This window comes from Brachyistius frenatus, unplaced genomic scaffold (assembly GCF_029030835.1).
Source record: "Brachyistius frenatus isolate BFR_SWC_R1_liver_20210118 unplaced genomic scaffold, ASM2903083v1 Contig_176, whole genome shotgun sequence".
In the NCBI taxonomy this organism is placed as follows: Eukaryota; Metazoa; Chordata; class Actinopteri; family Embiotocidae; genus Brachyistius; species Brachyistius frenatus.
The window spans coordinates 720,531-745,000 of record NW_027210775.1 but is presented as its reverse complement, the minus strand read 5'-3'; the positions used below and the strand labels follow the sequence as shown (position 1 = coordinate 745,000).

General features: G+C 44.6%; 2 protein-coding genes across 3 annotated transcripts in view; both read left to right on the top strand.

Annotated features, from left to right (window-relative positions):
• map3k3 (mitogen-activated protein kinase kinase kinase 3) overlaps nucleotides 1-7,432 on the top strand; it is a 15,892-nt gene extending 8,460 nt beyond the window's left edge. For both annotated transcript variants that reach the window (XM_069717519.1, XM_069717518.1), the window contains 11 exons: nucleotides 347-467; nucleotides 1,124-1,257; nucleotides 1,439-1,512; nucleotides 1,745-1,812; nucleotides 1,908-2,003; nucleotides 2,301-2,462; nucleotides 2,744-2,892; nucleotides 4,051-4,182; nucleotides 5,157-5,286; nucleotides 5,362-5,539; nucleotides 6,841-7,432. In XM_069717519.1, coding sequence (XP_069573620.1) covers nucleotides 347-467; nucleotides 1,124-1,257; nucleotides 1,439-1,512; nucleotides 1,745-1,812; nucleotides 1,908-2,003; nucleotides 2,301-2,462; nucleotides 2,744-2,892; nucleotides 4,051-4,182; nucleotides 5,157-5,286; nucleotides 5,362-5,539; nucleotides 6,841-7,063 — 1,467 coding nt within the window. In that variant the 3' untranslated portion in view covers nucleotides 7,064-7,432. The remainder of the gene's footprint in view (nucleotides 1-346; nucleotides 468-1,123; nucleotides 1,258-1,438; nucleotides 1,513-1,744; nucleotides 1,813-1,907; nucleotides 2,004-2,300; nucleotides 2,463-2,743; nucleotides 2,893-4,050; nucleotides 4,183-5,156; nucleotides 5,287-5,361; nucleotides 5,540-6,840) is intronic.
• A 7,405-nt stretch (nucleotides 7,433-14,837) lies between these two features.
• Nucleotides 14,838-20,593, top strand: gfap (glial fibrillary acidic protein). The gene is made up of 9 exons (XM_069717490.1): nucleotides 14,838-15,472; nucleotides 17,195-17,255; nucleotides 17,355-17,450; nucleotides 17,555-17,716; nucleotides 17,962-18,087; nucleotides 19,189-19,409; nucleotides 19,489-19,532; nucleotides 19,859-19,941; nucleotides 20,052-20,593. Exons 1-9 carry the CDS (start codon nucleotides 14,949-14,951, stop codon nucleotides 20,091-20,093), a joined length of 1,359 nt encoding a protein of 452 aa, XP_069573591.1. The 5' UTR covers nucleotides 14,838-14,948; the 3' UTR covers nucleotides 20,094-20,593.
• The last annotated feature ends 3,877 nt before the right edge of the window (nucleotides 20,594-24,470 follow it).

Genomic DNA, 24,470 nt, shown 5'->3' with positions numbered 1-24,470 from the left:
TCCTGATTCACTGTTTTCAAACTGCAGATTTTTTTTTTTTAATCTGAAATCAGCTGTTTAGGACAGACTGTCCTCACATGACCTCCAGACATCACCGACCTAATCCACTCTGATTGAGAAGCATTTCTAGAAATCTGATTAGAAACATTTCCAACCACCTCTAAATGTGGTTTGGGTCCAGATTGCAAAAATGGTATTTCATGTGGTTTTTTGTGGTGTTCAGAAAATCCCTCCAGACACAAAATCTGATATGACAAACCAGCGGAACAGAAAACCAGTCTGAGTGTCGCCTCTCTGTCCCGCAGACATGAAGTGATTGTGTGCTGATGGTTGTCCTCTCCTGCAGGCTTCCTCCCCCTCCCACCACATGTCCTGTAAACAGGTGAGGATCAAATCCTCACAGTCCACCGGGGACGTCAGCACGGCGTACCAACCCTCCGAGCCCAGGGGGCGCCACCTGTCAACTGGTACGATTCTTCAGCCATCATTTAAAGCAGTTTTGCCAGCAACGTGTTTCACATGAAGACCAGTGATAATATTCAGTTTCTGTCTTGTTGAGTTCACCTTGATCTCCCTGTCTGTCTCTCTCTCTCTGTCTGTCTCTCTGTCTCTCTCTCTCTCTCTCCCTCTCCCTCCCTCCCTCCCCCTCCCTCTCTCTCTCTTCCCCTCCTCTCAGTGGGTTCTCTTCCTTTTTCCTGTTCACCATCACTAGAGATGCCTGCTGGACGGCAGCCAATCAGATTATGGAAAGCTATTAGTGTTGTCTGGTTTAAGCTTCTTTTTTTGTCTTTTTTTTTTTGTCTTCCTCCAGAGCAGAAGAGAGAGAGAGAGGGAGGGAGAGAGGGAGAGGGAGGGAGGGAGAGAGAAGTTGAAGGCATTCCCAAAAGAGAATCTGACTTTTATTACAGCAAGAGGCCATAAAGGCTGAAACTGAATCTCAGTCGTCGCTGTTTTAAGTCAGAATGAGCCGAGTCATCACTTTGATGTGTGGTTAGTTGTGTCTCAGATGGCCACAGATGTTAATGCACCAACGTGTTTGTATCTGCGGCTAGTTTTCAGGAACTGGACCCAAATGGTCTCCAAGAAATGTTTTTTCATATCCTTATTTTTTCTGTCTTCGCAGGTTCTCAGAGCACCGGGCGTAGCTCGCCGCCTCCCGGCTACGTCCCCGAACGCCAGCAGAGGATCGCCCGCCAAGGCTCGTACACCAGCATCAACAGCGAGGGCGAGTTCATCCCCGAGACCAGCGATCAATGCGTGAGTCCCCTCAAAACGTCCTCCTGAAAATACAACACTCGGGGATTTTCTCTGATTTGCGCATCCAGGTCTTCGTAACTGTTCTTTCTGAAAGTGAAGAGTTTTTCTGAACATATTTCTGCCTGCGACATGTGTACACAAGTGCGTACACGCCCTTCATGTTTTCCGTCGTGCCACACAGGTGCTGGATCCCTGGAGCAGCGCCGAGAACTCGGTCTCTGGAAGCTGCCAGTCTCTGGACAGCAACTCAGACAGGTGACCAACAAAAACTCAGAAACAGGAACACCGAGTGCTGACGCTGAGACAACTCATTCCACCTTTTATAGCTTTCCATCCATTTACAGAATCACAGGTTTTACAAAGAAATTGGCAGAAACAGGCTGAGGAGGAAATGGAGGATTTAGTTTTGGGAATGCCTTCAACTTCCCCCTCCCGCCCCCCCCTCTCTCTCCCCCTCCTTCCCCCCCCCCCTCTTTCCCCCCCTCAGCCCGTCCCTGAGGAAGTCTCGTATGCACCGAGCCAAGAGTTACCCAGACAACCGTCAGGAGTGCTCAGGTGAGAGATCAACAAACTCGTCTTTTATAGGACCGTGAGTCTTATAAGCTGAGTGATCCTGGTGACCTTTGACCCCTGTGGCTGTTTGCTTCCAGACAGGGAGAATCACGTGTACGACCGGGTCGCCGGGAAGGGAGGCACCTTCCCCCGGCGGTACCACGTCTCCCTGCACCACAAGGACCACAGCGAAGGTGAGACGGCATCGTAGGTAATCTGAGGAATCTTCTGGAAGATCAGGGAACTTGGTTGCATTTGTCCAAATGTGATATTTTCCGTAGTTTTATATGAAGGAGGAAAACGGAAATTTCAAGAATAAAATAATGTTTCTTCACAACGACGGCCTGTTTTTCTGTTCATGGAAATTCAGCTTTGTAATCAATGAAAAACAATGAATCCTGTTAACAGCTGTCATCAAAGTCTCTTTTCTGCTCTCATCTCCTCCACGCCGTCTCCCGGTGTCCTCCACGCCGTCTCCCGGTGTCCTCCAGGCCGTCGGACGTTCCCGCGGATCCGTCGCCCTCAGGGGAACCTCTTCACGCTGGTGCCGTCGCGGCGGTCGCTCAACGGCAGCGAGGAGAGTCTGGGCAGCTGGCAGCTGGTGGACGCACAGGGACGGCTGCGTCCTCAGGAGCGTCCGGTGGCCCACAAGTGTGAGTGTCCATCAGAAATGTGTAATTTCTTGTTTTATTTTGGCAAGGTCCACGGTGGCACGACCGTTTCCTGTAGTGTTTAAACAGCCAATCAAAGAAGACGTGATTGATTTTATAGTTTTTTGTAAATTGGAAAAAAAACTTTTGGGGAAAGTGTGTTGAAGATTAAAAATGTGAATTTTACTTCTGTATTTCGCAAAATACCATTGACTTGTTGATTTTATTGTCATTTTGTGTGACGTTGAACAAAATGAAGAAGTGTGTGTTTTGTTTGTTTTTAGCGCCCAGCGCTCCGCTGACGTGGCGCCGAGGGAAGCTTCTGGGCCAGGGTGCGTTCGGTCGGGTCTACCTTTGTTACGACGTGGACACGGGGAGAGAACTGGCTGCCAAGCAGGTCCAGTTCGATCCCGACAGTCCTGAGACCAGCAAGGTGAGACTCGCTAGTGACGCTGACGCGGGTCGACGAGGTTTCTCTCGGTGTTTCTCTCGGTGTTTCTCTCGGTGTTTCTCGGTGTTTCTCGGTGTTTCTCGGTGTTTCTCGGTGTTTCTCGGTGTTTCTCGGTGTCTCTCGGTGTTTCTCTCGGTGTTTCTCTCGGTGTTTCTCGGTGTTTCTCTCGGTGTTTCTCATTCGTTGTCAACGAAAACATTTCTGTCTTTTTTACTGTAAAATATCAAAATGAACTTGGTTGATTATTGACATCATGTCCTGTTGGTAAAGGGCCAAGAACGTCGGCATGAGCGGTGGAGCGAGAGATTAATCTCTCTCACACACACACACACACACACACACACACACACACACACACACACACACACACACACACACACACACACACACACACACAATCCCCCTCCCTCTCCCCCCGAGACAAAAACTAAAAACAATCAATGTGCCAGAAAAGAAATCCAACAACACCAGCATGCATCGAAGAGGTCGTCTTTTCCTCCCTCGACAACCCCCCCCCCCCCCCCCCGCCCCCCCCTCCCATCACCACCACCACCTCCCCCATTTTTTATGTCTTTTCCTGTCGGCCGCAGAGAAAACATGCACTGTCACTTCCTGTATCTGAGGAGCCGAATACTGTCGTGATGACTAAAAGGGGTGACTGGTCTGGTGTTGCCCTGACCTCCGATTACCCCTTCACCCCCCTCCCCCTCCCTCACCCCTCCGCTCCCAGAGCGCCGCAGATGTGAATCAGTCGTTGTTTCTATTAAACTGGCTTCTGTGCTGGGATTTAATTGCTGTCTCTCTGACTCCCTCTCTCTTTGTTGTAGACTCATTCTCTGAAGTAAACACAGGAACTTCTTTTGAGGAACTGAGCGATCCACTTTCATTTACTCTCAGCTTCAGTTTTCATTTTTGGCCGACTCCACAGAGTTTTTAATTGCTGTGTTTCATCCCCGTGTTTATCGGTTGTAACTGATATGACGAAGCCAGAGGGAATAAACCTTTTTTTTTTTTTAAATAATGCCATTTGTTTGCAGATGAAAACAGTAAAATAATAAAGATGCACAGGTCTTATGTTTAGTTTTCTGCTGTTTGAGTCTTCAGTGTTTAATTTCCCTGCTTGTCCATGTTTCTTTAAAGGAGGTCAGTGCTTTGGAGTGTGAAATCCAGTTGCTGAAAAATCTGCACCACGAGCGCATCGTCCAGTACTACGGCTGTTTGAGGGACCACAATGAGAAGACCCTCACTATCTTCATGGAGTACATGCCGGGGGTGAGTCCCACATTCAGCCACGGCTCAGACCAACGACCGGTTTTATATGTAGAAATCTGGAAATCAGTCTTTAACCTCAGTCACATTACAACAAAAATCAGATTAATTTAAACTCTTAACAGTCACATAAAATAATGACCAGCGGAAACACAAAGGACAGCAATGAGTTCTCCTGGCTTTTTGTTTTACATTGATAAGTTTATTGTACAAACAACTTAAAGCATTCATAAAAGTGTTTTTAAAGTATTCCTGGAACCTTTTGGGTCCTTTATTTTCGTTCCTGGGACTTATCTAAAAACTAGTAAGACAAAGAGCCATTGAATGATGTTGCTATAAAAGCAGGGAAAGATTAAAAAAAAAACCTCAGCATGTTGTTGTTGTTGACTCAAACTCGGCAGTCTGTTATTTCTGGGAGGAAAAAAAATAGCAGCGCACACTTTGATGCTTGCTAGCCTCCAAATCTGGCAAGCATCAAACCAGACAGTATACGGCCACTCACAGATCAACAAACTTTAATTTACTGTATGCAAAAAAAATGCAGCTAATATGGCTTTTAGCTGAAATGCATTCTTGTGATATCCAGTCTGCTGCCCTTACATGAATCCGTCTGTAGAGCAGATCATGTCTCCTTCGTCTCTATTCATCTGACATTTATATTTGATCCATTCAGACTTCACACAAAAAACAACACAAATGTGATCAAATAAAAATAAAAATGTAAAATATAAATACAGTCGTTTGTCTCCCTGCTTTCAGAGTGTAGTTCAGGGACTGTCGGGTGTGAAAAGGCCCGTTAAACTCCCCCGTCTTTGAACGTATCAGACATTGTCCAGGTTTACCTCGCGCTTCCTTTTTACTCCCTCTGTGTTTTTTTTTACTTCAGTAATGCATGTTAGCGGATGCATGTTCAGTTAGTTTTTGCGTTCATGTTTTAAAGCAAACAAAAGTGAAAAATATGTCTGTCTTCCCACCAGGGTTCAGTCAAAGATCAACTGAAGGCCTACGGAGCTCTGACGGAAAGCGTGACCCGGAAGTACACCAGACAGATCCTGGAGGGCATGTCGTACCTGCACAGCAACATGATCGTGCACCGGGACATCAAAGGTAGTCCTGTTATGGAGGACAGAGGGTGAATGTTTTAACGGAGACGTGACCGGTGAGATGTTCTGTGGCCTTCAGGTGCCAACATCCTGCGGGATTCGGCGGGCAACGTGAAGCTGGGAGACTTCGGCGCCAGCAAGAGGCTGCAGACCATCTGCATGTCTGGCACCGGCATCCGCTCGGTGACCGGCACCCCCTACTGGATGAGCCCGGAGGTGATCAGCGGAGAGGGCTACGGCAGGAAGGCCGACGTCTGGTGAGACACGCAACAACTGAAGCTGACACATAATAACACGTTACAGTTGGACTGAAGGGAAGGACGGAGGTCGAAGCCGTGGAGCTGATGCATCACAACACAAAATAATCACACTAACTGCAGTGTAACAGTTGATACTGAGTTGGACTTATATTTTGTGTATCGACTGAAGTACCTAAAACTTCTACTCCACTACATTTGTTCTAGTAACGAATTTCTTTTCAGTTTAAGATTTTACAGACAACCTTATAGATGAGCTCCCAAAAAGTCTTTAAAGTTTTAAAAGTTATTTGCTCCAACTTAAACAAATAAAACATTAAAGCACAATCCACATGTTAATGCTATCAAAATAACAATCCGTTAATATAAGGATATAACACCTATGGAGCTCATTCTACTTCTCGTGTTTTCTTCTGTACAAGTTTTAATGACTCAGTCACCATTGTGTTTCCTCATTCGGCGATAGCTGGCAATTTAACAGACATTTATTTAAATATAAATCCTTGAGCTGCACCAATAATCTAGGCTGTGTTCTTATGTACTAAAAGCATCTTGAGAACATAAATGCGTTTACACTGACAAGGATAGAAACAATGCAGTGAACCAGGATGATGCATTCAAAACAGTCTGTAAAATGTGGAGAACGACAAGAGCAACACGACCCTGTAAAAAGTCTGATTACGACACAAGTAAGTGTCCCGAGGGAAGAACCACAACATGTGAATTCATAACAATGAAGCATTTGTTGCTAAGAAGGAAATGTGATTCCTGCTGTTGCTGCAGGTGTGAAACATGAAACCAAACGCCTTTTAACATCTTAAGAAACATGTCAATGTAAACGGCATCTCTGAAACGGGGGACAAAGGTTGTGTACATGTGCAGACGGGAGCTCGTTATAAATATGAGTCACCAGGCGCCGGCAGGTCGACACACGTGAAGGTAACAAGAAGTAAAAATACCAACGTGTAAATGGAAGAATAGTTTGTTAAAAGGAAAAAACGTTTTTCTAATAAGATCCCTTACGCAATCTGATTGGGTGGTGACCCACCAGGCGAGCAATGTGATTGGCCGAGGGCCAGTCAGACAGGTCGTTACAGAGGTTGGTATGTTCCAGTTGCTGAGCCCGTGCTGGATGGGGGGTGAGTGGGGGGGGGGGGCCTCCCGCCTCCCGAACAGGTGGAGAAGGTTTCTACTCAAAACATTCCTTCGATGCTTTAGTGTTGCGCAGCGGAGGTGAAATATGCGGTATTTGTTTCAGCTTGTTATGTGACGGTTAAAAACAAGCCGTGTGTGTTTTTCAGGAGCCTCGGCTGCACGGTGGTGGAGATGCTGACGGAAAAGCCTCCGTGGGCCGAGTTCGAGGCCATGGCGGCCATATTCAAGATCGCCACGCAGCCCACCAACCCGCTGCTGCCCTCGCACGCCTCCGACCAGGCGCGGGACTTCATCCGCTGCATCTTCGTGGAGGCCAAACACAGGCCGAGCGCCGAGGAGCTGCTCAGACACCCGTTCTCCCAGTGCTGAGACCTGCTGCTCTGAACCTCTGAACCTTTGACCCGCAGCTCAGCAGCCCTCAGCAGCACCTGCAGCACCTGCAGCACCTGTAGCTCCCAGGACACCCAGACATTGTCGAGATGATGTCAGTGTTAAAAAAACAACCGAGCCTCGGACGCCGTTCTGACGTCCTCACGCAAATCCAAAGAGACGGTCTGACAACAGCGTGCCTTGAAAAACCAATGCCAGTATGTGCTCTTCCACGAGTCTCCACAAGGGGGAGACCAAACACAGATTAAGTATCTGGTGGTTCCACTGATACTCCACACACACACACACACACACACACACACACACACACACACACACACACACACACACACACACACACACACACACACACACACACACACACACACACACACACACACACACACACACACACACACACTCCAAATGATGCAGGCTATCGAGGCCTGGCTGAAGGCAGCGGTTGTGTCATCATGAAGTATTCACTCCTGTGATTACCTTCTCTCACTGTGCCCTTATGAGAAATACCAGGAATCCCTGAAGTGTTTTGACATTTAAACGTCTTTTTTAAAGCTACAACAGGCCCGAAGCTCAAGTTTGCTCAGTGGATGTTGAACGCCACTCGTGCACAAATTCTCTATTTTTCCCTTTATGTCCATCTCTATTTAGTTTTTTTTAAACTGTTTCTGATGCACCTTTTCGGTTTCAAAATAAGACGTTATATACGATGGTTTAGTTCCAGGTAGACATCCCTCTGTTATTAGCATCTGGATTAAAAATATTATGCTAAAATGTCCTAATTCGGATAGACTGACATTGCATAATTTATTTTCATACTACAAAGAAGTATATTAAAAATGCTGCATTTGGTATGACAAAAAATAATTAACATAAAGTAGCGAAAATTTGGTTTACATATTTTAAGTGCGTAATTTCCAGCTATCTCTTTTTTGGATCTGGAAATACTTTCAGATCGGAGTTGTTTCTTCTAAAGAAGCTTTTCCGAAGTTTACCAGATATTTATTTCTCAGCTGCGTAGCTCAGCAGCTCGAAAGTGATTCCAATTCATGGGGGAACAATCTGGTGCGAAAATTAGGTGAAATATATGATTTAAATCAGACATACACGTGAAAAAAAACACGTTCTTAACTGTCACTATTAACGTCCTCGCTGCCTTAATGCGTTTTGGGAAATTAAGAGAATCAGTAGTTTTCAGTACGGCCGAGAAATGTTTCAAATAATCCCAGTAAATATGAGAATGACAGGAAACAGCGTAGGAGGAGTTTTCTTTTCTGTTTAAATGGACCCAGTCTTCTTCTATCTTCCGCCACACTGTGACTTCTCCTCCTCCTCCTCTTCCTCTCGTTGCTCTTCAGTGATCTCTGATGACAAAGTGCCAAAAACAGATGAAATATCCCGCTGCAGACTCACTTATCAGTTCTGTGTAAAGCAGATGAAGCTTCAGTCTTCAGGCCTTATTGTGAAGGTGACTGTCGCCTCCTTCCTGTTTGTGTCTGACCCAAACATCCGACTGAGAAGCCATAGCTGGAGGATCAATTTAAATCAGATGCACTTTTAAATGTAAAATGAATGTTGTGGGTTTTTTTGTTCAAATTTGATTTGATTTTTTTTTTCCACTTCAAATGTGAAAATTCGTATACTTTTATTTATATCCCCATGTCCATTCCAATTAGATTTTCTAAGTAAATATATATGTATAAATATATTTTTTATATTCAGACCGTGTCAAATGGAATGATACCTGTTAGACGTGACTCATTGAAAGCAGCTGGTTTTGCAGACATTACAGAATTTGGGGTTCATAAATGAGAAATGGGTGGAAAACGAACTCTGGCTGCCTGCTTCTCGTTCCAGTGCAGATTTGTTTTCCCCACACATCCGTAGCTATACATTAAGAAGACCGTATTAACCTGACTGGTTGTGGAAACTTTTGCATCGTTGGCCGTACTGCTCTGACACATCCACGAGGTCTCATGAATGAAACCTTTAAAGGATTCATTTACAAAAGGAACTGCTGGGAATGATTATTTGTGTGTGTGTGTGATCTCAGTGTTATTAAAACATAATTAAGATGTGTGTGTGTGTGTGTGTGTGTGTGTGTGTGTGTGTGTGTGTGTGTGTGTGTGTGTGTGTGTGTGTGTGTGTGTGTAGCCAAAGACGAGCAGGATCGGAGCCACAGTTGAATGTCAGAGTTCGCTTTTCAACCCGTGACGATGACGACTTTGTTTATCCCGGGGTTTCACACGACGAGTCCAGTATTACAGGATTTTCTGGGCGAAGGGCTTGCTGCTGCCTTGATGCTAATACACAAGTATTTTTATGGGGGCTGCTACACATTAAAGGCAGCTAAATGTGATTTTACATTTTTCAAAGGAAAAAAAGGACCCTGGGATAAGCAAATGAATTTCAAACTAGTTGTTAGAAATCTATGTATGTAAATGTATCATGACAAGACTTGCAGTGCAAAGTCTGATGTATCAAATTTATTTTACAGTAAGAAAAGAATAGTATGTTATATATATGTGTATATAAATATATATATACATATATGTCATGCGCTCTCTCCAAAGCAAATAAATTGTTTTTGAGTATTGAAATTGTCTGCGTATTTCCATGGAGGACCGTCGTGTGTCGACCGGACTCGGTGAGTCCAGTTAATGAAGACACACAGCAGACTGAGCTCATTGTTGGCAGGAAGAATCGACTTGATTGATGCACTCGAGGTTTTTTTCCCATTTCTTTCTCTCTCTCGCTCGTGTTTTGTTTCTTTTGAGGAAAACCAGGAGGCAGACGCAGGAAGAGGAGATTTCATCGGCCGTGTCTGGCAGCGAGATGGGACGGCGACAACAGACTCAACAAAACACCTTCTTTTATTGGTGTGACAATCGTTTGATAGTTGTTGTTTTTTTTATTGCTTTTATGAATTGATGAGTTTGCCCTATTTTTTTTCACTGTAAACAAGTGACTGATATCAATGGAAAGTAAGATTTGTTAGGTATATAGTAGCAGTAGTGCTTATCATAAATACGACATTTGATTTCTATCAAACATAAAGTATCATTACCTCGTGAATTAACTGGATAAAACTTGGTTGAAGACATTCGTGGTCCTCAGATGATGAATCCTTTGCTGACATGAGATGAAATATCTCGTCACTCAGAGGAAGGATTGACACGTTGAACCATTCACGCTCCCATCAGGTTGAACCGTTGACTTCTGAGCTCTAGTTTATTTTCTGCAGCAGCCTCATGGTATCAAAATTGTGCAAAAAAAAGAAAAAGCTTTATTATTAAATACCTGCAAAACCGTTGATATTCCTATCACATTTAAAGCTAACAAACATGAGCATGCTAAAACACTAAACAAAGACGGTGAACATGTTCAACAAGACGGCGCACTTATTGGTTGATTAGCATTTTCCATGTTAGCTACCTGATGTTAGCGTTTAGCACACAGAACAGCTCGCTCTGATTTCTGGCACATGTTCATTGCTCGTTAATATGTTGAATATTTTTCGACTCACTGAATATAAACATTCAAACATTCAGAGACCCATATGGTTAAAACAACAGCTTGTATCTGAGCGCTGTGTTTGTGTTTGTGTGGTATTTTGGCCTCCAGCATTCCTGCTGACAGGCAGACTGGAGCTTCGGGTCTGAACCAGCTCTCCACCGGCCCCCTCTTTGTGGCCACGCTCTGTTTGGACCCGGTGGTGCTGAGTCATATCGCCAGCCTGTCTGTCCCAGTTAAGCCCCCCTGATTTTCACCACAGACCTTTTCTTTCCCATGAGGCCTTGCGGATTTCAGTGGCACCCCGAGTATTCAGCGGTGCTGCTGTTACCTGTCAGAGATTTACCCTCCGGGTCCAGAGGTTTACCCGGCGGGTCCAGAGGTTTACCCGGCGGGTCCAGAGATTTACCCTCCGGGTCCAGAGGTTTACCCGGCGGGTCCAGAGGTTTACCCTCCGGGTCCAGAGGTTTACCCTCCGGGTCCAGAGATTTACCCTCCGGGTCCAGAGGTTTACCCGGCGGGTCCAGAGGTTTACCCTCCGGGTCCAGAGGACGGTCGGCCTCTTCCAAACTTCATGATTCACTGAGGTGCAACAACACCAGACAGATGTTAGTCAGGCAGTCTGTGCACATCTGTTCAGGCTTTATATGAGATTTCATCAGGCAATTGAAAATATTTTAAATTATATGCTGTTGAGTACTTGAACAATATTAACAATATTAACAATTTTATACCCTTTTTGTGCAGTAGAAGTATGACCCTTCATGAAATGAGGCGAACTGTTAAGAGCTCCGAGACCACCGAGGTGATTTTTGCTCGTGAGTAAGTGGTTGTGTGCACCTGTGTGCTTGGCGTTCAGATGGAAACACCGTTGCTAGGGCAACGGCAACGTGGACGGTGTCCAGAAGCCTCAGAGGCTCACTACGTAGCAAGCCAACAGGCGGGTAACGTAATGCAGGAAATGCAAAGGGGGAGAGTTATGAAGACAAACTCTACATGACTAAAGTTACAAAATATTATAATAATATTATATTATTATAATATTATTATAATATTATAATAATATTATATTATTATAAGTGAATTTTGAGGCTGTGCAATTTTTTTTTTTAACCAAGAGCTGCTCTTCTGGATGAAGTCCCACTTGTTGTTTAACTGACAGGGTGTTAGTTAGTCTGGCCTGGATGAGGTGAGGAAGGTGGAGCTGCCCGTTGGTCGGGATTCAGTTTGGTATGCGGCCATGTGCATTGAAACATCAGTGAGGTTGAGGGATGATGGCTGGAGGGGAGGGGGGTAGGGGGGGTTTCTGGGTGTAAAATGCCAGAGCAGTCAAGTTTAGCTCTGGCATCCATTCTGCGCTGACCTGAGATCAGTCCAGCAGCATTAAGATTCTGCCCCGCACCCTCTTTTGTTATTTTTCCTTGTAAGTCCTGCAAGATGAGAGGGTCCCCCCTTATGTCAGACACATGAATCAGCTGTTTGACTTGGCTCTAGAGACTCCAGCAGCAGGATGGGGTGGGGGGGGGGGATATCTGCGCCACTGCTTTCCTTCTCTCTCTGTGTGGATGTTTAATCATCAGGACACATTACCTCAGTGACCACATCTGAGGCAACGGCTGCGACCGTCTGAAAAATCCAGAGAGACGAAACAATGAGTGTCAACCTGAATGACGCAACGTGCCATTAATCCCTGGAGTCTTTTCAATCAACAAATCTCTGCCAGACGGACAGTGAGCCATCTCCTTTAACCTCTATTAACGCACACTGATTGGAATTCAAGACACTGTGTTGTTGTTTGTCTTCTTTGATGGCCGGATAGTGGAGTTATTCAGTGTCTCCCGGTACCACTGCTTTCCACTCCCTGTGATTTTTATGACCCGAGTAACAAAGGGTCCTTTATGTACTGCTGCTGTTGTGGTTTAACAACCTGTAGCAGCATAGCGGTTAAATGACTGCCAATGTTTCTGCAAGTTTGATCTTCCAAACTCCACATAAAATACGAATTAAACTTAAAATCTTTGATCAAAATCCATTAAACTTTCTTCTTCTTTTTTTTTTTCCCACCCAGCAGCCGTTGGTTTCAATTCAAAATGACTTCTGCTTGTTGTAATCCTTCACATTACATCTGCTTTGATGTTGAATTGTTGGCTTCTCTTCTATAACATTGTACGGTTCTGTTGTCTGACTTTACTACTTAAGTGCTCTAAAATAACTTGTGCTGTGATTTGGCGCTTTATAAATAAAATTGAATTGAACTGAAGTTACTTGTAGTTAATTTATCACTGCCGGTTGGATACGATGACTGCCTGAAATGAAAGGAGAAAACAAATCAATCAAAACCAGTATAACACCTGAGCATGTGGAACATAAACTATATGAAAAATAGAGAAAACGAGTAACTTTATAAAAACACAATGTGATGATTTGAAAATCCTGTAAACTGCTATTTAATTTTAAATCAACCCAAGACAACATATCAAATGCTGAAACTGAGAAATGTTATTGTTTTATGGAAAATATATGCTCATTTTGAATTTGATTCCAGCAACTCGTTTAAAAAAAAGTTGAAACAGGAGCACACCTCCCGCTGCGTTGCATCACCTCTTCTTTTAACAACACTCTGTAAACATTGCTGGAGTTTTGAAAGTGAAATGTTGAACGTCCGTTCTTTCAGCTGCTTCAATGTTCGGAGTTGTAAAATGTTTTTGTTTTTCTTTAATCAAACAAAAAGTAAAAGCTGTAAATGTCTTTTTCACACTCCATTTGAATAACTTCACTCAACAAAATCCATATTGATGTTGTCAGCAGTATCGTTCACTTGTTTGACAATCTTTTACTCAACTTTGTTTGGCTCCATAAAAGAATGTTTTTAAGCACCTGTTGTTGTGTAGAAGGACTCTAATACTTTAATTCTTCTTCTCTTCAGGGACGAACTTGCAGAGAGAAACAGACAGTCGCTCCCAATCTCGTCTCCACAAATCACATCCTCTTCTAAATCAGAGCAGGATCAGCTGGAGGGGTGTGATGTAGCCCCGCCCCGCCCCGCCGTTGTCAAGGTAATGGCTGAAAAAGGTTGTGTAACGCGGCCTCTGTTGTTCGTCCTCCTGGAGTTCAGATTAGGTCTGCACTCCCCCCCCCTCATCGCCACCATCCAATCTGTCTTTGGAACCAGCAAGTTGTCCAATTACCCGAACACAGTGAACGCCTCGCGGCCTCACCGTCTCAGCAGGACTTTATTTGATAAAAGTCCTGCAGTAGGATGGTCAAACGAATGAAGAGCGTGTAGATGGAAAAATTACAGTTTTTGATTTCATTGTCACTGTAGATTTTTATGTCACAGAATGCATCTGATGCTACAAGAAAACAGAAATAAATGAAAACGCTGTTGTATTAAGTGTCAAAAATGTTATTTTGTTAATGGTTATGTTCTCCTATAATATTTCATTTCTGTCTGACTTCCCTGTAACAAATCGACACTTCTGTGCAGATAATATGTAGTTTTTACAGCATTTTCGGTTTTGTTTAAAAAAAAAAAAAAAAAGAGTATGAAAATGTTCCTATACGCAATTTGAATGTTTCTTTAATGTCAACTATGAACATTTACATCTGGATTTGAACACAGCTGGAGATGCATCTGAAGTCTACTTCCTATTCTTCCTATTATCAGTTTTTTATCATCTTTTTAAGCAACCCTGAACACTCTGATGATAAACTCTTCCAGCAGGTGTTTCGTGAGTAATTGCAGGTAGTTTTGTGTCCTTGTTATGTAACCGTGAACTAAACTGTGATCCAGAGATGAGAGACGAAGGCGCCGAGCTTCAGACTGTTTATCTGTTTATCTCCTCGAGCGTCATTCCTCTAAATCCTACATGACGGACATTTCTGAATACGTTTGCATCTTTCTCGGCCAATCTGCAGTTGTGTTTTCATGATTTTGAGAGTGAAGATTTCAGTTTTTGGGGGAGAGAGAGGGCATGTGTGGTCAGGTTTGAATCGGCGGCCCAGACCCTGTCACACAAATTCCTTTTCATTCAGCTGGAACAGAAAAGAAAGAAAAGAGGGGAAGACAAAAAGGGGTGAAAGTAAGAGTGAGAGTGAGAGAGGGAGTGAGTCAGAGGCCGCCAGGGGAGGAGAGGGAGGAGAGAAGGAGAAAGCCAAGAGACATTTGTAGTTGAGTGGATGAGCACAGACAATCCCTGGCACACAGCTTTCTGAGTGTCATGTAAACCAGCCCCATTCACTGCCTGCCACCTCCCTTCTCCCTGCCCCACCCTGCGGCCCCTCTCGGCTTTGGACTTCGCCTGCCTCTATAAAAGCCCCGTCTGTGCCCCGAGCGAGCTTCATTCCCCCCGTCATGGAGAGTCAGAGAGCCCAGTCCTCGTACAGGAAGCGTTTCGGGCCCCTGCAGGGCTCCGGCAGCACAGGATGGAGAATCGGCAGCGTCTCTTCCAGCCGCCTCTCCTGGCATGGCCCCCCCCGCAACCTCACCCACTCCAGCCCCATATCCCGGATCTCCCTGGGCTCCACCAACGCGGCCCTGCTGCTGGGGAGCCCCGGGGACCGGCTGGACTTCTCGGCCGACTCCTTGATGAAGGCCCAGTACAAGGAGACGCGCACCAACGAGAAGATGGAGATGATGGGCCTGAACGACCGCTTCGCCAGCTACATCGAGAAGGTGCGCCTGCTGGAGCAGCAGAACAAGATGCTGGTGGCGGAGCTGAACCAGCTGAAGGGGAAAGAGCCCAGCCGCCTGGGGGACATCTACCAGGAGGAGCTCAGGGAGCTCCGGCAGCAGGTGGACGGTCTCACCACCGGGAAGGCCCGGCTGGAGATCGAGAAGGACAACCTGGCCGCAGACCTGGTCACACTGAAGCAGAGGTAGGAGGAGGAAGGGTGGGGCTCCGTGTGGGCGGAGCATCCTGCTGCTGAGATGCACAATCATCCAGCTTTATGTCTCTTGTTTGCTTTTAGTCTTTTACAGAAATAATACATCTTTGCTCTTTTTTTACTTGCTTTCACTTCCTAAAATCTGACCTTTGTTACACTTTGCGCTCATAAAACCAATGTTTACTTTCTCTCAAATTAATAACTGTCAAACTTTATGTATAAACTTTTCTTTTGAACCTCTTACAATAAAGACAAATTTTTAATTAATCAACATAAAAGTGCCCCTTTGTGCTTTCCTCCCTCTCTTGTTTCTGTTTACATTGTGCACAAAATTTCAGTTTGATGTTTCGCTCAGTGTAGAAGAACGTTTTGGACTCTTTTCTTTTGCATCTTATTGGACGAAGCAAAGCAGCACCCAGAATCCACCTTGTAAAACACACACAACAGCTTTAGTGATGCTGTTCACTGTCTGCTTTGGAAAGAAAAGATTTAGTTGGATGCATACTGGACCAATATAAGAAGCTTTTTTTTTTTTTTTTTTTTTTAATTACAAATGCATTTATATGCAGATTGTGGGTTTTGTCCCTGATTGGTTGGAATGCAGACCGCCGTGCTCTGAGCTTTACTCCTGGATCCCTCTTTACAAACCTGATCCTGCCTGAACCCCTCGTCGCCATTGAGCGAGTGTGGAGGAATGAGGCCTGCACAATGGCAGCCCTCCACAAAAGGAGAGCAGGCAGCCAGGCAGATGTTCTCTTGTGTCCCGCCTCCCATGTTACTCCAAAACGACGATTCCCTGTCGCCACATACCCAACGGTTTTTTTTGGTTTTTTTTTTATCTCTCAAGTCGTGAATCTGTAAATTAATTTACTCTTGAGAAGGAGTGAGTGAAAAGCTCTACTTCAAGACTCTGCTGGTTCACTGAAAGGACGCAGGGTGAATAGTGATGGCCGTGGCTGAGAGGGTCAAAGGTCCCTTTTGTGAGAACTCTATTCAGCAAACTCTGCGTGAAGCTGTACAGATGTGACTCCAAGCTGGAGCGTTTATACTTCCACGTCTTTCTGTGTACGGCAGATGGATTGGAGGGTTGAGGGTCTGTGCACGAGGCTGTGTGTGTGTGTGTGTGTGTGTGTGTGTGTGTGTGTGTGTGTGTGTGTGTGTGTGTGTGTGTGTGTGTGTGTGTGTGTGTGTGTGTGTGTGTGTGTGTGTGTGTGTGTGTGTGTGTGTGTGTGAACTCCATCCCGTGGGAAAGGCCTCTGGCTGTTAGATGGGAGCGAATGTGTAATGATGCGTAAACTTCCCCTTTCAGCTGAGCCTCGCTCGTCCTCTGCAGCACGGAGAAGCACTGAAGCTCACAGTGGAAGTCTGATGGCGATGCCTGAAATATGTTTTCACTCCTCACAGTTTGACTCTTCATTGTACACAAAACTCTCCGTGGAATGTCAGCTGGCAGGAAGAGAACCAGCACGCTCACACACGATAGTTTAACTGGAAATATTCGGTTGTTGCAGCGTTCAAAAAGAAAATATTACTTTGTGTGTTTCAGTGTTAAACTTAATGAATGTGGAGATGATTCGTGTCTTTGATTTGTTGTATTAAACTGCAAAAAAAACTGAAATGTTTGAAGGAATTTTTCTTGAATAATTCAAGAGAAATAATCTCTGGGTTTTGTGCAGTTTTTAATTACAAGTTTTTCTCCTTTTTGTGACTCAGATTGCAAGAAGAGGTCGGCCTCCGGCAGGATGCAGAAAGCAACATGAATACTTTCAGACAGGTAATTCTGTTTACTTGTATTATAATCTAAATGATTTTGATGTTCAGTATGTCTGGCTGTACACTCCCATTCCTCTACACGTCTCGTTCTTTTGTGTAGGATGTGGATGAGGCGTCTCTGAACCGCGTCCAGTTAGAGAGGAAGATCGAAGCCCTGCAGGACGAGATAAACTTCCTGAAGAAGATTCACGAGGACGTACGAAGAAGAATTGAAAAAAGACAAATATTGGGGTGACTTTTTCTATTCCTCTCACCATTTCTGCACATCTTATTGAAGTGTTTCTGAACGTCTTCTTGCAGGAGCTGCGTGAGTTCCAGGAGCACATCATGGCCCAGCAGGTCCATGTTGACCTGGACGTGTCTAAACCGGATCTGACCGCTGCCCTGAGAGACATCAGGGTCCAGTATGAAACCATGGCCTCTTCAAACATGCAGGAGACGGAGGAGTGGTACCGGTCCAAGGTCAGAGGACTCAGCTATATCTTTTATATGAATGTAAAAGGCTGAAAGGCAGAATATTACACAACCAAATGACAGTAGATGCAACTTTAATGGTCCTCGTCAGGTAGTTTGTGAAAATGTGTGACTATTTTGTTCCTCTATATTCACTCTGTAACGTCTGAAAATAGAGAAACAAAAAGGATGAATATAATGTGTAACAACTCAGAAAGTAAAGTACAACAGACTGTTGGACTGTTTGTACACAGTTTGCTGACCTGACGGATGCAGCCAATCGAAACGCAGAAGCCCTCCGCCAGGCCAAGCAGGAGGCCAACGAGTACCGCCGTCAGATCCAAGTGGTGACCTGCGACCTGGAGGCTCACCGCGGGACAGTAAGTCCAGCACACCACGGACGACACCACGGGAAAACTGACGTCGACTAACAATCAAACATATACATATGTACATATTTGGTCATATTTTCTGATGGGAAATTTAACCCGAACTGATTTAAAAATTAGATTTTGACTCCACAAAATTACACTGCAGCTTTAGGATGATGCATTTTTGTTTTACTGGCTGTATATTCCAGCACATTAGATTTACATTGAAACAGCATCTCTGCAGTTCAGGCAGCTTTTGATTTGAGGGTGTTCACAACCCTTCTGTAAACACCGTAGGAATAGTCTGAACTTTTACACGACTTTATGAGACTTAAGAAGTGACAGCAAACTTCGTGCTCTCTCCGGCCTGTGCAGCCGCCAGACTCATTTCTCACTTGTTTCCGAGCCTTTCAGTTTGGTCTCCCTGCAAATGAAACACCTGCTCAGTTGGCTTGAGGTCGGCGTGTGGAAGCCAAGGTCGGCCCAGCTTTTTAAAGGTCCTTATCTCAAGATCAGAAGTTCATTATTTTATTATCTCCAGATCACAACGCTTGTATTTGTATCTGTAAGGTTTATAACATATCAGCATAAAAGTGTCAAAACTCATGTAGGTATTAGTCCAGCTAACCACAGTTATCTTTAACGACAAACATCTGTTTTCAACAAATTGCTTTGAACAAATTAGACCGTAAAAATCGGACTTTTCTATCATCCGACATGCTGATGCTTGACTAACGTTAGCCTCACGCTAGTTAGCACAATTCTTTTGCAAAAAAATAGCATTTGGTAAATTCTACTAATCACTATGCAGCACCTTTTACCCAGCATGGACGCAAACACCGTCAAACAGACTTAATCGTTTTCATTTTAAATAGGAGAACCAAAGATAGTAGACACAATAGAACTTGTAATAGAGGAAACAAATCTGTGCTCGAACTTTCTATAGAACAGAAATAATAGTAGCAGCAGTGAACAATCTGATGGGGAAGTTGCAGATATGTTGGCGTGACATTAAAGGAAACCTCCATGAGATGCTGGTCTTCATCAGCCTCCTGGGTCTTCATCAGCCTCCTGGGTCTTCATCATGTGGTCTTCTCTCTCCTCCGTGAGAACGAGTCTCTGGAACGCCAGATCCGCGAGATGGAGGACCGCTGCGCCATGGAGACGGCCGGTTACCAGGATACCGTGAGCCGTCTGGAGGAGGAGATCCACGCACTGAAGGAGGAGATGGCCAGGCACCTGCAGGAGTACCAGGACCTCCTCAATGTCAAACTGGCCCTGGACATCGAGATCGCCACCTACAGGAAGCTGCTGGAGGGAGAGGAGAGCAGGTGAGGCACCAGCTGGTTGGTTTGGACATAAATCTAGAGTATTTAAAATGAATGTTTCTTCTTTTCTTTTTACTTCTAGGATCACCATTCCAGTTCAGAGTTTTTCCAACCTGCAGTTTAGAGGTCAGCATTAGACCCTCCTCTATTTTTTGCTTTTGGAACAGACACCTTTTCAGGGTCAATACATTTGGAAAGTGTTTCTCCAAAAGAAGAAATTACAAGACAATATGACCCCAAAACAGAAAGGAAATTAAATTATTTGTATTATCAAAATAAATGTTGGTGAATAGTAAATCTAAACCCCAAAATGACACATCCTCATCCTCCTGCATTCACTGTTTAACTGTACTTTAAGGAAAAGTAAAAACAACTTTTAACAGAGGACGATATTTTGCATTTTTGGGGCTGTACTAAATATTCCACCTTTCTTCCTTCGGTTTATTATGTAGAAACTAATCTGGACACTAAAACCCCCGAAGCCCACGTCAAGAGGAGCATCCTGGTTCGAACCGTGGAGACCAGAGATGGGGAGGTATGTTCTTCTCACGTTGCACCTCTCATCATCTCCCTCTGGAGGGCGATGTTGAACCCTCGTTCTCTTTTTATCGGTTTGTTTTTTTAACTGTTCTCTTTTCTTTTCAGATCATTAAGGAATCAACCACTGAACACAAAGACCTTCCTTGAAGTCCCATCATGTCCTCAGTCACCATCTGAGGAGTCTGAATGTGCATTGTTGCGTATTTGTACTTTTTTTTTTCTTGTTGTTTTCTAAGCCCCAAAGTTTCCCATCAGATTCATCTTGTCAATTTCATTTTCTTCATCAGCACCTGCTGGCTGAATGTTTTTTCTGCCTTACAACCACAACATAACCATCAAACACACTTAAAATGTCTGTAATTCATGCAATTTAAAACAGTCTGTCGTCTATTCCAGTAAAAAATAACTTGTTTTTATTCTAACTCGAGGTGACAAACCAGATTTTTTTTTAGCATTGATTGAGATTAGCTGCCGTAGAGGAGGCCTTTGAAATGTAGTGATTATGTTAATATGTAGCGTGGTGGAGGTGGACGCGTGGTTACCTGTATGTGAAACGTGGTGAGGGATGTACGGGAGGGAGGGCGGTCGTTGTTTGCCTCAGTGTTGGATGCAGGTGAGGAATAAAGAGATTTGTGTACGTTACTGCAGCTTTTGTCAGAACAGCTGAATCTGTGCTGGTTTTTAACCCTTCGTGTCTGCTGCTATTTTCATATTTTCTTTCCTTCGTTGCAGCAGCTGCTTCATCTCGTGTGTTGCTTCTCGTTCTGAAAGTGCTGCACAGGTATTGTCAATCAGTCTCGGCTCTCGTTGATTAGACTTGGTCCCAGGTTACAGCTGGAAGTTCGATGATGTCATCACACATTATCGCTTTGTATGATGTTACTTTTTGAGATTAACTTCACCGAGTGACCAAACAGCGCTGCTCTGAAAAACCAGGAAGAAAACAAAGGAAACCACCTGTTCAACGGAAGATTCAGGCAGGTGTTTGATTATTTTAATTCTGGGGAAGTCCACCCAAAGGAAAGCCTCAAGCCAACAGTTGAGCAGACTAATGATTGGCTGCTCACATATCCACGTTTCAGCATCAGATTTCCAGTTTTTATCCTTTTCTTCACTTTTATCTTCAACAGTTTGTAATGTCTTTCCGTAAAATGGCACCAATGTCTGATACTGTGTGTGTGTGTGTGTGTGTGTGTGTGTGTGTGTGTGTGTGTGTGTGTGTGTGTGTGTGTGTGTGTGTGCGCGTGCGCGCCACTCATTGGATGGTGACCATCGTGACTTCTGCAGTGTTTCCATGTGCATACCATAGACTGTGTAGAAGTGGACGTAGCTTCCAGGTCTGAAAAATGAGGCCAATACCAAAGTGCCCAAAGCTGCAATACCACCGATGGCCACCAGAGGTTGACTAAGAAAAGGCATTAGCTCCATAGACGCCCATTCAACTTCACTCATGAAGTTCTAAGTCAGTATATTTTTTCCACACTTTATCTCGGCGTTGTTAGTTAAAGTCACTCCTTTTTCTGGCAGTTCATCTGAAAATAATCTGTCATTAATTAGAAAATAAGCCTCAAAGCTGTCGCTTTTTTTGGGGGGGGGGGGTCTGTTTGATTGACAGGCCTGTGGTGCAGTCAGGTTTCCACTGTCGGTGGGCGGGACGTCGTGTCGTTGGGGTTTCCAAGCCGATGTTTCCTGTAGTGTTGGCGTGGTAACAGAGAGATGTAACACACTACAATACAACACCTGCACTGCTGGGTTTTTTGTTTGGTTTTGAAGGGCAGGTCGTTGGGGTGAAAATGAAAACCGAGGGTCTGGACGGACGGACGGACGGACGGACGGACATGTGGAACATCTGAAACACTACTGAAGGCTGCTCTGCTGTTGGTGAGCTCTCTGACTGAAGCTGCGCTGACAGGCGCTGCCGCTAATGAGACTGGTGCTTCGCCAAAGCTGGCTGTGTCTGCGCTCGTCGCCAAGGACACCATGTGAATCGTGGTTCTCTACCCTCCATAACCCCCCCCCCCCACCCGTCCCCACCCTCACACCCCCGTCACTCAATCCCCCTTCTCCTGTTTCTGCTAACAACACACCGCGACACTCGTCATCATTTTGTTCTGTTAAATGTGGATCCCGGGTGGAAACGTCGACTTCTGCAGATGTGAATATAACAGCAGCTACATGCGATGATGTCATGTTAACAACAATAAAAACATTTTAGTTTGCTCGAAGTGACGCCTCGAGTTTCCCTCACGGGCTCCTTTGACTCTGAGTTGAAGACTGACACGTGAAGTTGATCATCTCTGTGAACTGACTTTTATACGTGCTGACAATTAACTTCGGGGTCTCAGAAAGGCCGACAGACATTACTCATGGTGACTGATTGTCTCCGCCTGCAGACAGGAAGCGCCGCCGAGCAGATGGATCCACTTCCTGTCGCACCACGGCTCATTATGAGTGTTACTGTACATCCATGGCGGAGAGATGATTTTAAGGCCCAGAAATGCTGTTGCTTGATAAATCTGGGTATAAAAGAAAAAAACAAACAATAAAAGTCAAAGTTAGTGGTAATAGTGGGTAAAAACAGGGTTAAAAGAACAGAAAGATTATGAAGATCAACCCATTAAAACATAAATAAATGAATACCGTCCAGCAAAATAATGAGTGGGACTAAGAAAAAATTTAAAAGATTGTAAATAATTCATCTAACTCGGTATGAACTTCTTAATATTTGTTGAATAGACTGAAGGCCATCAGCCGCACTGGAGAATGCTTGGATGATGTCTCTTCACAGCGAGTGTGACAGGAAAGATTTCAGAAGGCAGAAAATGTTAAAGTGAACATGAACATGAGAATGTGACAGAATCTGTGTCTTCCCACCTTTCATACATTTAAAGAGCTGTTTCAGCCTCCAAGTCGTCGTTGTTTCTGAACTCCAACAATCACAGACTGATAAATGCTCCGGTGTTCCAGCTGAGGGTGTTTTGTCTGTGAGGGATTCACACTGTGTCCATGTGCTGTGAGATATAGTGTGAAAAGTATTTCCCATATTATAGCCCAAAAATATTTACTGCTGTTTGCAGTTTGGAACTCAAAGTTCTGCAATCAGCAGCTTATAATATGCTTTTTTTTTGCCCCCCCCACTTTTTTTTTTTTGGTTTGTGTTCTGCTGTCAGAAATCCATCAAGAAAACAATGAAAGCGTGATGATGTGGTCACAAAACACCGACATGGTGTCCAGCTGATTAACGCCACATTAACATTGTGTTTGTTCCTACTTATTTGTGAACTGATCTAGTATTTCAATTATTGTGATGAACATTGTTTTTATTAGGAACTCCAAAAAAAAAAAGCTGCATGCAAATTTCACACCAGCGATCAGTATTTTTCTTCTGGTTTTGCTTGAGTTGAGTGCGGTGAGTGTTTCTGTGGTGAGTCTGTAGCGTGTTTCTGTTTTGCCGAGCTCTTATCGGAGGACCGGAGGGTCTCAGGTCTGCACTGAAGGCGACCCTGAGCTCAAGGAATTCCAGGCAGATAAAACTCTCAGGCGGTCGGAGGCCCGAGCGCTGTCGTCCGCCTCTTTCCCGTCCGGTCCGTTTCCACCGAGCCGGTGAAGGTCAAAAGGTGACGGTGATTTTAAGCGTGTTATCTTTCCACTGCAGGCGTGAGGTGACAACAGCTGTCGTGTATGTTCATATCACGTATCGGTCTACAATTACCGCCTCGTGGTTTAATGCCAGTCAAGCTGGCGTTTACATTCACGTCTGTCCAGACTCGTAATTCATCCAGAGAATTCTCTCGAGAGATATTGTGTACACGAGAATGGGACAGACCTGATGTCACAGTGACCTTGACCTCTGACCTTTGATCACCAAAACATATTCATTTTAACCTTAAGTCCAAGTGTACGTTTGGACCAAATATGAGGACACTTCCTCCTGATGTTTCTGAGATATTGTGTTTCACCAGAGTGGAACGAATGGACCCAAAAACAAAATGTCCTCCGACTGTTTCTGGTTCGGAGGCATGAAAATGTTCAATCATTTATTTACAGGAAGCGTCAGCAGATTAATTTACAATAATAATAATAAAGTCAGTTGCCCTCGTTTTGAAGATCATTGGGGGGAGGGGGGGGGGCACAGGGCTCCTCGGTTAATTTTAGCCGACATTTCATTGAGATCATTGAGACGAAACCCAGAGCGACCGCCTCCATCCGTCCGACGAGGCGGCGAACGCCACCTCGCTCTCCTCTGAACTCCGTCACTGAACACACGACAGCTGTTTCATTTTCAGACTTCTTGGATGTTGAAGTCGCCGACCTGCCAGCTGTGAAGGTCACGAGTTGACCTCCTGATGTGACTCAAAACAACACGTACTGACGAGAAGGTTCAAGCATCCAGTGGAGAATCCAGAAAACGATTGTTGTCTCGAATGAGAGAATATAGATCGACATAAGAAGCAGAGGAAGACCTGTGAACCTCTCGGGAGAAACAAACAGGCGCGCCATGAAACTCTTTTGTGGCAGCTTTTG

What these genes read in the sequence shown, in the direction of transcription:
- gfap (XM_069717490.1), top strand. Translation starts at nt 14,949, where the DNA reads ATGGAGAGTCAGAGAGCCCAGTCCTCGTACAGGAAGCGTTTCGGGCCC. An exon ending in ACATGAATACTTTCAGACAG is followed by an intron (nt 17,256 to 17,354) that starts GTAATTCTGTTT and finishes TCTTTTGTGTAG; the next exon opens with GATGTGGATGAGGCGTCTCT. An exon ending in TGGAGGCTCACCGCGGGACA is followed by an intron (nt 18,088 to 19,188) that starts GTAAGTCCAGCA and finishes CTCCTCCGTGAG; the next exon opens with AACGAGTCTCTGGAACGCCA.